Raw genomic sequence first — 13,823 nt, 5'->3', positions numbered from 1 at the left:
GATAGGCATGTCCCCTTCAGTGCTCATCCCTCTGCACTGTGTCCCTTAAGTTGAGTTTGTTAAATTGAAACACTCACAAAACCCATTTAAGCAAGCGAGGTTTGTGGTTGACCCAGAGGATACGTGCTCCCTCGATGATACCAACGGGTGCTCATCCCCCCTGGGTGAAATGAAGTGACACAGCAGGTACCGAGAAAGTGACTCCCTCTCTCTTTTCTGACTCCCCCAAAGGAGAACTCTTTCAAACGTAAGCCGGGAGGTGAGCTGAGGGCAGGGAAACCCTGGTGACTGGGGTTGGTGATTGGCTGGGAGGAGAGCAGACTGTAAGGACAGGTAGGGACAGCTGTGTGAAATGTTGAATAGACAAGTCTAAGACTCCAGGGGCCAGAAATGGTAAGATTTCAGGTCAGTGCACGGAAGACCTTTCCAGAGGTCAGGCTGTCCGCTGCTGGAACAGGCAGCCTGGAAAGCAGTGAGCAGTCTGCCCCTGGGAAGATGCGAGCAGAGGAGTGGTGCACCATGGCCTGGATGTACAGGGGCTGAGTGGGAGCGGGTCCAGACGGGTCCCTGCAGAGCTGATGCCCCTGCGAAGGCTTCACATGCCTTTTCCCTCCTGTCTCCGTTCTTGTCTTCACCCCTTACCTGATCTGCCCAGCTTGAAAAGGCTGGTACTCCCAGCTCTATATCACATTGAAACGTGGAATACCTGAGACCTTGTCACTGGGGGATTTTGTCCAAATCAAGCATTATTTTAGAATTTTGAAGTAGCCATAGTCTCTCTCTCCTTCAGTCCCTAAGCGTGGGGGAGGAGGACTGACCCTGAACCAGCAGGTAACACACCAGGTGTCCGGTCATGTGGACACATCCTGTCTCATGTCATCCTCGTGTTTACAGACGAGGGGACTGTCTCCAAAAGGTTCACATACTGTGCTTGGAAGAACCAGCATTCAAACCCCTTCCTGTTTGCTCTGAGCAGCAGATGGCTCCCCTGCACATCCCTGGAATTCCATGTCAGCCCATTATCTCCTCCAACTTATCTAGTTGACTCAGACAGCAGCACCAAGGGCATTCAAGAAGGTTCTTCCCAGACTGCTGGAGATGTGTGGGGGGAGAGGTGCTGAAGCTCCGTGGTTTCTGGTCACCCTTAGTCCATCAGCCAGTTGAACTCTGTGTTCAATATGAACCACTTTTGGGGATCTTGGGACCCTTCTATCTGGGGCCCAGGTTCTGATTTGGGTCCTGGCTCCATCTCTTACCTGAGGTGTGACCTGGGTAATCTTTTACCTTTAGGGACCTTTTCTTTTATTTATTTATATTTGGCTGCATTGGGTCTCCGTTGCTGCGCGCGGGCTTTCTCTAGTTGCGGCGAGCGGGGGCTACTCTTCGTTGCAGTGCGCGGGCTTCTCATTGCAGTGGCTTCTCTTGTTGCGGAGCACGGGCTCTAGGCACGTGGGCTTCAGTAATTGAGGCACGTGGGCTCAGTAGCTGTGGCTCGCAGGCCCTAGAGCACAGGTTCAGTAGTTGTGGCGCACGGCTTAGTTGCTCCGTGGCCTGTGGGATCTTCCCAGACCAGGGCTCAGACCCATGTCCCAGGTACTGGCAGGTGGATTCTTAACCACTGCGCCACCAGGGAAGTCCTGGGACCTTTTCTATCAGTGCCATCCTCTCTGCATCTCAGAGTGGCAGGATTTAATAAGATCATGTATGTGGAGCTCAGTAGACCAGATACCATCACACAGGGCTTATGACCCATGTCAAATCTTCTCTGGAAAGAGACATCGAGGAACAGATTACAATATAAATGATTAATTAACATGTCATTGTTGATGACTATAGTGGTGGCAACACATGAGGACACCAATGGAATGAAATGATGCTGAGATTTATGGAGCACTTGACTCATTTAAGGAACCTTGATGTTTATCCAGGGACCCCTCAGAGTGGTACCCCACCTCTCCTGCCCTCAGTTCTCCAAAGGGTTTGTGACTTAATGATCTTTGCAGGATGAAATGAATAGAATGTGCTGGCTGTTTTAACCATGTTGCAGGAAACTGTTGCTAGGGGACTGTTCTGTGGTCTAGAAAGGGGGAGAGAGGGAGAGAGATGAGGTCCCTCAAGGGGTCTTTGGCTCAGACGGGAGAGCCTAGGTGACATCAGGAATACAAGGCTGGTAGGCTCCATGCTTATTTGCAAACGGTCCTCCTTTCTGAATCAGCTTCCCTCGTCAGGACAGGAAGGCAGGCGGGTTGTGGTCCTTGGCTGGGTCAGAGATTAGAGAATTCCTGACCCTGGGGAGAGACCTCGGGGGTATCTGCTATTTGGGTTGGGAGCAACATTCATGCTAATTTCTTGGGGCCACCTTGCCATAGACCAAGCTCTTCTCTCGATACTTCAAGGGAGGGAAGGAGGTTAGTTCTTCCACACGAGACCATCTGGAGGTTGGCACGTGGAGTGTATAAGCTGGGACGTGTGTGCGAGTGCGGGAATGAACCCAGTGAGGAGGAGAGCAGCGTCTTTCTACGTCAGTTTTCCGGAGCTGAGGTTCTGCTGGCTCACACAATAAGGAAAATCCACTAGTTCCCTTAACGCGGGGCCCAAGGTGGCTCACGGTCATCCAGGCTCCTTTCCCTTTCCCCTCTGCCGTCCCCTGCTCATCAGCTCTACCTCTCAGGCCTGACCCCTCACGGCCCCAAGGCGGCTGCTACGGTTTCAGGAGCAGACAAGTCACATCCCTTTTGGGAACAGCCCCCAGCAGATGTCCCTTCATGTTCCACTGGCAAGGGGAGGGGCGATGTGACTACCTTAGATGGATCACGATTTACTCCTTTGTCTCGTGGAGGAAGAGAGGGCCATTGGCTCAACAGTGGCTCTGCCGGCAAGGGATGTGGGGGGAGGGGGAGGGCAGCTGTATGTGAGCAACTAGTGATATCCGCATCCTTGTGTCTTTGCACATGGACCTGAGGCCCTGGGGCTTTGGATGACTAATGAATGCAGAGGGCGCATCCGCGGGCCCTGGGTCTTCAGCATTGCCCTACTTGCAGGAACGTGTCTTGTTCCCCCAGCTGACTTGTATGTTCCTTGGAGGTAGGGGCTGTGTCTTCCACTTCTTTGACTCCCTTCCCGTTATTCTTCCAGTTCCTGGCACAGTGCCGGGCACACGAGAAGTACGCAACAAATGCTTATGATTAACAATAAGAATAGCCACATGTATGGGGTACTTACGATGTGCCGGGCCCTCTGCTAAGAGCTCTATATGGCTGCTCACCACAGCCCCACAGTGTAGATTTCCTCCATCCCATTTCACAAGCAATTCTCAGAAAAGATGAGGAACCTACCAGGGGCACCAGCTAATGGGTGACGGAGCAGAGACCCCAGATATAAATTCTGGCAGTTGGACCCTGGCACTCCATGCTTGTGACTGCTAAGCTGCGTTGCCACCTGGCTGCATTATTATTATTATTATTAATTATTTTGCGGTACGCGGGCCTCTCACTGTTGTGGCCTCTCCCGTTGCGGAGCACAGGCTCCGGATGCGCAGGCTCAGCGGCCATGGCTCACGGGCCCAGCCGCTCCACGGCATGTGGGATCCTCCCGGACCGGGGCACGAACCCGTGTCCCCTGAATCGGCAGGCGGACTCTCAACCACTGCGCCACCAGGGAAGCCCCCTGGCTGTATTACTGAGTGACCAAATGAGGGATTAAAGGGAAGTGATGGGAGGGTTTGGGGGTTACTAGAGAGAAACTTCCCTTCCTAGACTCTCAGGTCATCTTTGAAGGCCTCCAGAACCACGGAGCATCATCCACATGGTAGGTAGGATCCTGTGGGACTTCCCTTGTCAGGAAATCCTCCCTTGGGTCGATCTGAGAACTGCCACTGCCCTTGGGTCCAGTTCCAGACCAACGTAGGCCTGCAGGTCCCTCCCTGCTGCTGGCTCAGCAATCTTGATTTTAGCTCTTCTCATTCTTGCATGCCCTGTGACAAGCCCCTGACCTCCTGGACACTTCAGTGTTTGCCCACGTACCCTTTGCTCTTCAGTGGCCCTAAGTGGGCCTGGGCAGTTCTGTGCTCCGAGACCCCACGCCTCCACCCGGTCTGAGTGTGCATCTCCTCCACTAGCAGCTGCGCCAGGTTTCAGGCTTATCTTCACAACCTCTTAAGCCCCTGCAAGTGTGCGGGAAGGCTTGATGCGCAGAATAGTAAGAGCCCCGCATGGTTCAGCAAGGTGAACGTATTCCACGTTGCACAAAGTGCACTTCGGGATGACGGCAGAAGGGCTATCCAGTGTTTAAACACAGAAGCACACTTAGCTTTCTGCAAAAAAAAAGAGTCAAATTGGGGGATCCGGGCTTCCCTGGTGGCGCAGTGGTTGAGAGTCCGCCTGCCGATGCAGGGGACACGGGTTCGTGCCCCCGTCTGGGAAGATCCCACATGCCGCGGAGCGGCTGGGCCCGTGAGCCATGGCCGCTGAGCCTGCGCGTCCGGAGCCTGTGCTCCACAACGGGAGAGGCCACAGCAGTGAGAGGCCCGCATACCGCAACCGTTTTAGCTGAGGAAGCTGTAGCTTGGAGAGGTGGTAACTAGACCAGGGTCACCTGGGTTTAGTGAGCTGTCCAAACCTCACTCTCCTCACCTGTAAGATGAGGATAACAGCCTTTGCCCACCTTGCTGGGAGCTGGGGCACTGACCCCTCAGACTCCCCCTGGCCAGTGTCCTCCCTCGCCTCTGCCTGCAAAGAGCCACCCATTCCCAGAGCATAGGATGGAATATGTGAAAATTCTCTGCAAACTGTAGTGACTGCAGTGTGGGCCACTGAGAGAGAGAGAGAGAGAGAGAGAGTGTGTGTGTGTGTGTGAATATGTGTGCACAGGCTGAAGGCTGTGTCTGCAGACCCTGTCAAGTGGGACAGGGTCATCGAGAGGGACCAGACTCCAACCCTTAGGCCCCTGTCACCTGCTCTCCCCACAGAGGGCCATCCGTGTGCGCAGCCACTCCATGGAGACCATGGTGAGCAGCCAGAAGAAGCAGCATGGCGGGGGCATCCCCGGCAGCCTCAGCGGGGGCATCTCCCATAACAGCGTGGAGGTCACCAAGACTACCTTCTCGGTGAGAGCCGCGGGCCCTGGGGCAGCACATGGGTCCCGGGGAGGGTCCCCCAGGCCTCAGTGGGGGAGGCTTGGGCCAGGTGATGAGACCACTGATGACAGAGGGAAACTGAGGCTGTTTTGGGGGTGAGCCCAGGCCCTGCCCTCTGAAATGGAACCCCCACCCCAGGCAGCGCCTGGGGCTGGCCCTGCCTAGAGGCCTCCCGTTGTCCTGTTCTCTGAGTTTCCTCGACAACTGGGCCTCCTCCTGAAGGCCAACCCTGCAAAATGGGCCTGAAGCGAGTTTCTTTGCTTGGGAGCTTGGGACCTGTGACTGTGAGAAGGGTGTCCTTGCTTTGTTATTATTGATGATAACAGTAGCTGCCCTCCACTTGCTGTGCACCAGGCACTGAGCTAAGTCACGGACATTGTCTCATCCGATCCTGTGACAGCTGTCTGAGGTAGGTATTGATGTGTTTGTTCTCCATTCCTCCTTGAGGAAAAGGAGGCCCAGAGGTTTTAAGTAACTTGCTACAGGTCACCCAGGTAAGCTGAAGAGCTGAGATTTGAATGCAGGTCTCCCTGATCCAAAGTCGAAGCTCTTAGTCACTGTGTAGACGGTTCCCAAGGAAAGAGCCTGGCAGGTCTGTGGGTTCGAGTGTGGTCTGCTCACACCAGGGGCTGGCCAGGGAAGAAACCAGTCAGTCCTTTACAAAAGCAAAGTGACTTTGGATTTGTATAGACTAGTCTTTTCTTTCTTTTTTCTCTTCTCTTCCTTTCCTTTCCCCTCTTTTCTTTTTTTTCTTTTCATAGTGGAACACATCCATCATGATACCAGCGATTAGTATTTTAAATGGTCTTGCATAATTCATTTAACTTACCAAGTATTTTCATAGCTATTATCTGGTTCTTCCCAGAACGTCTGTGAAGTGAGCAGGGCAGAGCAGTTATCTTCATTCTGTGGGTGAAGAGACTGAGGCCCAGAGAGTTTTGTCACTTACCCAAGGTTGCACAGCATGTGGATGGCAGAAGTTGGGGCCTGGGTTAGAAGCCTGGTGGGCTCTAGAGATTGGCTGTAGGCTCTTGTCTCCCCGTCCTCAGTCTCCCACCTCTCCATGGTCCCCCTGCGTGTGGCTGAAGCAGGGCCATGTTCTTGGGCGGCTCCCCCTTTGCCCGGGGCTGCGTGTGGACCTGGTTCTGCGGCTCCCGATCTGTCTTATTATTGTGACACCAGCTTGGACCCATTTCTTTGTGAGCAGCTGACGGAGAGTCGGGAGCCCTGGGCTCTTGTGCTCACCTGCTGGTGATTTGCTATTATGACCTTGGCCGAGTCTCCTCGCCCCTCGCCCCTCAGCTCCGCGGCTTTTTCGTTGGTAAAGCGTGAGGCTGGACCTGGGCTCTCAGCTTTGTGGTTCTCAGTCTGTGACCCCGAGTCATCCTGTCCTTATAAATATGCAGGGCTCTCCTTAGGGTGGCCCCGACCCTATGTTCCTCCAAGAATTCTGGTCTTTGGTAGATTGTTGCCTGGGGCCACGAGGTTTGGCTTAAGAACCCAGGAAAACATGCTGCAGGTGGCTTGAATCTTAGGGTCCCAGATCCCATTGCTAGATCCCAACCTTCCTGGCTGGCTCGCTGTGTTCTGGGATCTCCTCCAGGCCAGCTGGGGATTGCAGGACCTAGTGTAGGCCAGAAAGGGGGCTGAGAGGAAGGAGAGCTGCATTTGGGGGTGTGGTCAGCACTCATTCTGGCGGTTTCTTTGACAGCCTCCGGTGGCAGTGGCAACAGCGAAGAACCAGTCACGGAGCCCCATCAAGCGGAGGTCGGGGCTCTTCCCCCGTCTGCACACGGGCTCTGAAGGCCAAGGGGACAGCCGGACACGATGGTAACTGTGCCCTGTGGGGGTTGTCAGCTCTCACCACTGCTGCAGCCGTCAGGTGTCATCCTTGGGGAGGGCTTTGCGTAGGTTCAGGAGATGCCTTCCTTTTGACCCTGTTCCCTCCTCCAGGGACCTGCACACCCCCGTCACCCACTCAGCTCCTTATCCACCGAGGCACATTTGCCTGGTCTCTGCACGGGACTTTCCAAAGTTGTCCTTGTTGCCTTTTGACCCAAACTAGAAACATTGCTTGGATTCTTTTTTTTTTCTTTGCCTCCTTTTTCAGTGCTTACTCAAATGTCTGCTCTTATGGAAACCTTCCCTGATTCTACCAGGTGGAGTTCTTCAAACTTTCCTCGGGCTTCTAGAATGTTCTCTCTCTCTCTTTTTTAAAGCAACTCTCATATTGCATCATACTTAACCAGTTCCAGCTAATGGACTTTCTGATCCTTTAATCACTGAGCCCTCTTGTCATTTAATTCGGCAAGCAGCATCGCTGAGTGCCTGCCGTGTGCTGGGCTCAGTGCTCTGACAGAGCTACAGAAGATGCAAACCTGCCTTCCAGAAGCTGACAGTCTTGTGAGGGAAAGGGAGGCTTTTAGGCTGATGTCCAGCCTCCAAGTTGTCTGTCCTGGAAGGCACCATCCCCTGAGCTTGGGCGTGCAGGACCAGGGGCAGGTTTATGGAGGGGGATGAAAAGCTGTTTGGAACCTGTACATGTGAGTGAGTCTTTGTGGGCCCCCCAGGAGAGAAGGGCAGAATTGGGGGTGGTCAGAACTGCAGGTCTTGAGCTTAGGAGAGAGACCTTGACTGGAGAAGAAGAGATGGGAGTCCCTGGGGGTGGAGGTGGTGTTTAGAGAGGGACCAAGGAATACAACCCCACAGGGGGTTGTATAGAATGCCTGGGGAAGACCTGCGTTTAAGGGCAAGTGGAGGGAGAAGAGCCGGAGAAGAAGACTGGGAAGAAGATGAGAGAGGAGAGAGCCTGGAGGTGTAGGGGTGAGGGGGTGGCTCTTAGAGGCCAGGAGAGGAGGCGTTCCAGGAGGGAGGGGCAGCTGTGTCAGGCACGCAGAGAAGTCCAGCTCAACGACCCAAACCCCTGCTCGGGTTGACAATTAGGAGGTCATCAGCAACCTCATTAAAAGTGCATTGAGGCACCTCTCGGCCCTGGGATGTCTATAAAACAAAAATATAAATAATAACACGTGCTGGGAAGGATGTGGAAGATTTGGAACCCTCGTGCATAGCTGGGGGGAATGTAAAATGGTGCAACTGCTTGGGAAAACAGTCTGGCAGTTCACCAGAGGGTTAAACAGAGAGTTACCAAATGTCCCAGCAATTCCACTCCTAGGTACGTACCCGAGAGAAAGAATACATGTGTCTACATAAAAACTAGCACACAGATGTTCATAGCTTCATTATTCATAATAGCCGAAAGTGGAAACAGTCCAAATGTTCATCACTCATTGAGTGGGTAAATAAAATGTGGTCTATCCATAGAATGGAATATTATTTTGCAACAAAAAGGAGTGAAGTACTGATACCTACTACAACATAGATGAACCTTGAAAACACTATGCTAAGTGAAAGAAGTCAGTCACAAAAAGACCACACCACATTGTATGATTCCATTTATATGGAATGTCCCAAATCCATAGAGACAGAAAGCAGACAAGTGGTTGCCAGGGGCCAGGGGGAGGGGAGAATGGGCAGTGATTGTGAGTGGGTCCAGAGTTTCTTTTAGGGGGGACTAAAATGTTCTAAAATTAGATCATGCTGATGGTTGTACAACTCTGTGGATATACTAAAAACCATTGAATTGCACACTTTAAATGGGTAAATTGTATGTGGATTATATCTCAATAAAGCTGTTACAAAAATAGAAGTGCATTGAGGACAGGCCCATCATGTCCCCAGCAGCGGGCACTGGCTAAACAGTGGGTGTCAGTGTGTGGTCTTTGGTAAACTAGAGGAGGAGGAAACCCTGGAGCTCCGGGCCGAGAGTGGCCCACATCCCAGCACAAGGGCCAGATCCAGAGCGTTCATTTTACAGTCTGTGTGAAGTGTGTCCCCTGGAGTTAAGCAGTGGGTGGCCTGGCCAGCACCCTGAGGAACCCATGTGTACTGGGCTGTTTCCCTGTTGGGTGGATGTCCGAGACCCCTTCCATTCCCTCTGTGGCCTGCCCTTGACCTGGAGCTCTGCTGGGTGGGATGGCCAGCTTGGGTGGGGGGTGGACTTGGGTTCAGGGACATCAAGCCAGGACTCTTGCTTGATAGGTCTTGACTCTCACCGAGGAGGCTGGAGTAGCCCCTGATGGAGCAGAGAATTCTGTTGTCTGTTGCAGTGTCTGAGGGGGGCTCGGGTGGGAATGGAGGTCCGGTGGCCGTGCTCTGGCAGGGGCACTATGCCCCACAGGTCCCCATGGTGCTGAGTGCTGGGGGTGCGTGGGGGGCTGGGCCCAGGGCCTCACTCCTCTTCATCCTCACTTCCTCAGCGACAGTGCATCCAGCAACCCGAAGACCCCAGAGGGCGGACACTCTTCTCAGGAGATAAAGTCTGAGACCTCATCCAATCCCAGCTCTCCGGAAATCTGCCCCAGCAAGGAGAAGTAAGAGAGTGTGGTGGGCGGGGCTGGGGGGGGCGGGGCTGGCTTTAGCCACCGGGCCCGGGAATATGTGCTTTGCTCCAGGCAAGCTGAGAGTTGGCGTCTCTTGCCTTGGGAACCCTCTGGAACGCAAAAGTCCACCAGCAGGTGCACGCGGGGGGCTGCTGGTGGGCGAGCTCAGGCCTGCTGGGTCTTCCTCGTCCTCAGTCCCGGGAGGGTCGCGGTGGGGGTCTCAGCGTGTGAGCAGAGGCTGCCTTCCTGTTCCCCCGCAGGCCCTTCATAAAGTTGAAGGAGAATGGCCGAGCCAACATCTCCCGCTCCTCCTCCAGCACAAGCAGCTTCAGCAGCACGGCAGGGGAGGGCGAGGTCATGGAGGAGTGTGACAGTGGGGTAGGTGTGGCCGCGTCCAACGCTGGGGAGCGGCGGGGCGGGGCGGGGGGGCACTCTGGGCCCAGCCGTATACTGCTCTGTGCATTAACATAGCTACTGTGGACAGAGCCCCCTGCAGGCTCTGCAGATAAAAGGAGAAGCGTGGAAACAGGAGAGGGCCCAGTCGGCCATCGCCACCCTCTGGGAGCGCCCGGGGTGGGAGGGGGTGGGGCAGTGGGCGGCTGCCTGTCTCAGGCTGCCGAGGGTGGAGCTGCGTCACTCGCCCAGCCTCTCTCCCCAGAGCAGCCAGCCGTCCACAACCTCTCCCTTCAAGCAGGAGGTGTTTGTCTACAGCCCGTCCCCAAGCAGCGAGAGCCCCAGCCTGGGGGCAGCCGCCACCCCCATCATCATGAGCCGGAGTCCGACAGGTCAGTGGCATCCTGTGGGCGGTGTGTACCGTGTGCCCAGCGGAGGCGGGGCTGTGGCCTGACCGTTGTTGGTGGGGCACATGCCCCAGGCACGCGGAACTGGCCTGTTTCTATTTCAACCCCAAAGTATTAGGGCCTCCAGCGCTGCCAGCTCACCGCATCGGTTCATCACCCTTCAGAGGCCTGTGTTCTCATCCCCTCCTTACTCGTGGGGAAACTGAGGCTCAGAGAGTGCAATGATTTGCCAGAGGAGCTGGGCTTGTGTGATTGGAAAGCTGAGGCTCTTTCCCTGACCTCTCGCCTCACCCCATCACCGACCCAGGGCCCCTCTGTCACAGCGACCATCCTGATAATACAGAGATAAGAGGTGGGAAGAGTGTTGCAGGTGGACAGAGCAGCAGTAGAAAGGCCTGGGAGGAATCCAGAGTCTGTGTTCTGGACATGCACGTGGTTCAGTGCGGCTGGAGTGCACGGAGGGGACCCGTGAGAGAGGAGACAGTGGTTAGGACCACAGGCTGGGGCTGCCACGGGGACCCTGGTGAGCGTTTTGCATTATCCTGCCAGCAGTGGAAGCCGTTGGAGGGCTTTCAGGCTTTGAAGGTCCTTTAAGTATAGACGCGCCATCCGAAGGAGAGAGACGGTTTTGGCGGCTGCAGCTGGCTGAACAGAAAGGATTGCTGGGGAGTGGGCACAGGGAGGGAGAGCAGTGAGGGGCCACAGTGGCTGGTGAGGGGTGACAGGGCCATGGATCTGGGGGGCTGTCTGGGGCAATGGGAGAAGGACGTGGATTCAAGGGATGTACAGGCTCACTAGTGGGGGCTCAAGGAAGGCAAGGAGTCCGGGCCTTTCAGGGTTCTGTGATCCCTGCAGTCGGGCAGAGAAGGCGGAGCCCGCTCTGGGGAGAGGGCGAGGGGCTGGCGCCTGAGGGGCGTCCAAGCGGACATGTGCTGTAGGCACCACTGGGTGTTGGGGGTGCCTGGAAATCAGAGCCTTGGTCCTGCCCTCGAGGAGGGCAGCATAGTGTGGGGCAGGACTCTGGAGCCTGGGTCCAAATCCTGGATCTTCCACTTACTAGTGATGAGCCAGGGGGCAGGTTACTGAGTCTTTCTGTGCCTCAGTTTCCCCAAGTGCAAAATGGAGGGAGGGGACTAGTTTCTACCTCGTATGGTTGGTTGTGTGAAGAGTAAAAGAGAGACTTATAAGAGACTTAGAACTGTTAACCTAAGTATTTGTTAAACAATGAGAATAAAACAGTCGTGCAATCAGTGGTTCTCAACTGGGGCGACGTTGCTCCCCAGGGCATGTTTGGCAGTGTCTGGAGGATTTTTGATTTGCGTGATTGGGGGAAGGGAGGGTGCTGCTGGCATCTAGTGGGCAGAGGTCAGGGGTGCCCCTAAGCATCCTACAGTGCACAGGGCAGTCCCCACGACAAAGGATTACCTGGCCCAAAAGGTCAGGCTGAGGTTGAGGAGCTCCAATCGAAACGATAGAAACACAGGGCCAGTGGGCCCACAGGGTGGTTTAAGCCACAGTGCTCCTGGGGTTCTCATGGTGAAGGAATGTTGGCAAAAGGCGACATGTGATATTGGGGATACGGGCAAGGCCTGGTTCACAAGCAAACAATCGCTTGTGCAGTACGGCAACCCCCGCCGTGGCTGGTCCGCTGTGGAGCTGGGTTCTGATCCTGGTGCACCATTGGCAGCCCCACCTCTCTGAACCTCAGTTTCCTCATCTGTAAAGTGGGGTAGTAATACAAATTCCCTGGTTGTTTTTTTTTTTAACAAGGCTTAATTAAATATTGAAAGAATGAAAGAATCTATAATCAAGCCTGGCTCTGACTTAGTATTAAATAAATATCAAAATAAATAAGGTTTCAAGTAAAAGGAGGTTTAGAGTATGACTTGCTGAAGGTCACCCAGGGCAGAAGGGGACCTACAACGGGTCTGTAACACCTGCCCAGTGCTTATTGCGACCCCACCTCCTATGGAGTATTTAACCCTGAGGAGCTGCCTCTTACCCCCAGCCCCACAGGAGTTATGCTTTGTACCCGCAGGACCAGGGTGGGTTTGCGGAGATCTGGAAACCTGTTTTAGGGGGAGAGACAGGGCCGAGGAGAGGGAGATGGCTGGGAGGGCCTGACATCTGATCCTCCATAATCTCCGATGCCCTGGTCATTGGTCATTTCACAGCTGGGCTCCCTGGGGCCCTGAGGGGGGCTGGTGGGTCACACCGAGAGGTAATACTAGTGCTGAGTGGAACCCTTGAATATGAAGCGTCAAGACTAAATCAGCAGCCTCCAGGTGGAGTGTACTGAGCTGTAGATTCTCTCAGCCAGAGGAAAATCAGAAAGCCAAGGGGCCCCCCGGCCAGTGGTGTGCTGGTAAATGTTTAACAACCGGCTCTCCCACCATACACATACACACAACACACACACACACACACACACGCACGCACACACGTATGTGTTTACTGTAAATTTTACTGATATAAAGGATCTGAAGCACACAATTTATAAATAATGATAAAATATACAACATTCTTTTTTTAACATCTTTATTGGAGTATAATTGCTTTACAATGGTGTGTTAGTTTCTGCTTTATAACAAATGTCCATTGACAGATGAATGGATAAAGAAGATGTGGCACATGTATACCATGGAATATTATTACTCAGCCATAAAAAGAAACGAAATTGAGTTATTTGTAGTGAGGTGGATGGACCTAGAATCTGTCGTACAGAGTGAAGTCAGTCAGAAAGAGAAAAACAAATACCGTATGCTAACACACATATATGGAATCTAAAAAAAAAAAAAATGCTTCTGAAGAACCTAGGGGCAGGATAGGAATAATGACGCAGATGTAGAGAATGGACTTGAGGACACAGGGAGGGGGGAAGGATAAGCTGGAACGAAATATACAATATTCTTTACTATAAGTCGACAGAGCCAACTGGTTCTCACAAAGCACCTTTACTAATATTTGCCCAACCTTTGTATCCGTAGACACCGTAAGGTTCCAAATGACGAACAAGTGTAGTTCCGACACGAATGATGATTGATATTATTTTGTCAGGAATGTGAGCGACTTCTTTGCTGAAACAGATCATAGTTTTCAAATACTGGAAGAGTATTTTCTCAGTTTTTTGTGCCATTCACAATGTAATGGCTATAGACAAACACATTTTCAAGTCTGACCTATACTATTAACGTTTTCTCCATGAGTTTCTTAAGTCTAGACAAGAAAACAATTATTCAAGCTCTGATTTAAAACGTTTGCTGATTCCTCTGGTGTGAGTACTCCTGGCTGATCTCAAGCGCCCAATGTGACATGGAGTTGGGAAGTACTACCGGACAGATATAATAGACGTAAATAACCTTAGGAGAATAAAAAATAGTAAAATGTAGTGAAATAACTAGGCAATGATAACTTCTGAGTATTTATTACCTTTGGGGAATATAATTT

The 13,823-nt window shown here is 53.1% G+C and overlaps 1 protein-coding gene across 1 annotated transcript in view; it reads left to right on the top strand.

Annotated features, from left to right (window-relative positions):
• RAP1GAP2 (RAP1 GTPase activating protein 2) overlaps positions 1-13,823 on the top strand; it is a 143,665-nt gene that overhangs the window by 123,874 nt on the left and 5,968 nt on the right. The window contains exons 17-21 of the mRNA XM_060133818.1: positions 4,967-5,104; positions 6,846-6,964; positions 9,454-9,567; positions 9,837-9,954; positions 10,235-10,361. Of these exons, the coding sequence (XP_059989801.1) occupies positions 4,967-5,104; positions 6,846-6,964; positions 9,454-9,567; positions 9,837-9,954; positions 10,235-10,361 (616 nt within the window). The remainder of the gene's footprint in view (positions 1-4,966; positions 5,105-6,845; positions 6,965-9,453; positions 9,568-9,836; positions 9,955-10,234; positions 10,362-13,823) is intronic.

Source organism: Lagenorhynchus albirostris, chromosome 20 (genome assembly GCF_949774975.1).
Source record: "Lagenorhynchus albirostris chromosome 20, mLagAlb1.1, whole genome shotgun sequence".
NCBI classification, from domain to species: Eukaryota; Metazoa; Chordata; class Mammalia; order Artiodactyla; family Delphinidae; genus Lagenorhynchus; species Lagenorhynchus albirostris.
Note: the sequence above shows the minus strand (reverse complement) of the source record. Positions and strands in the feature narration are given on the sequence as shown.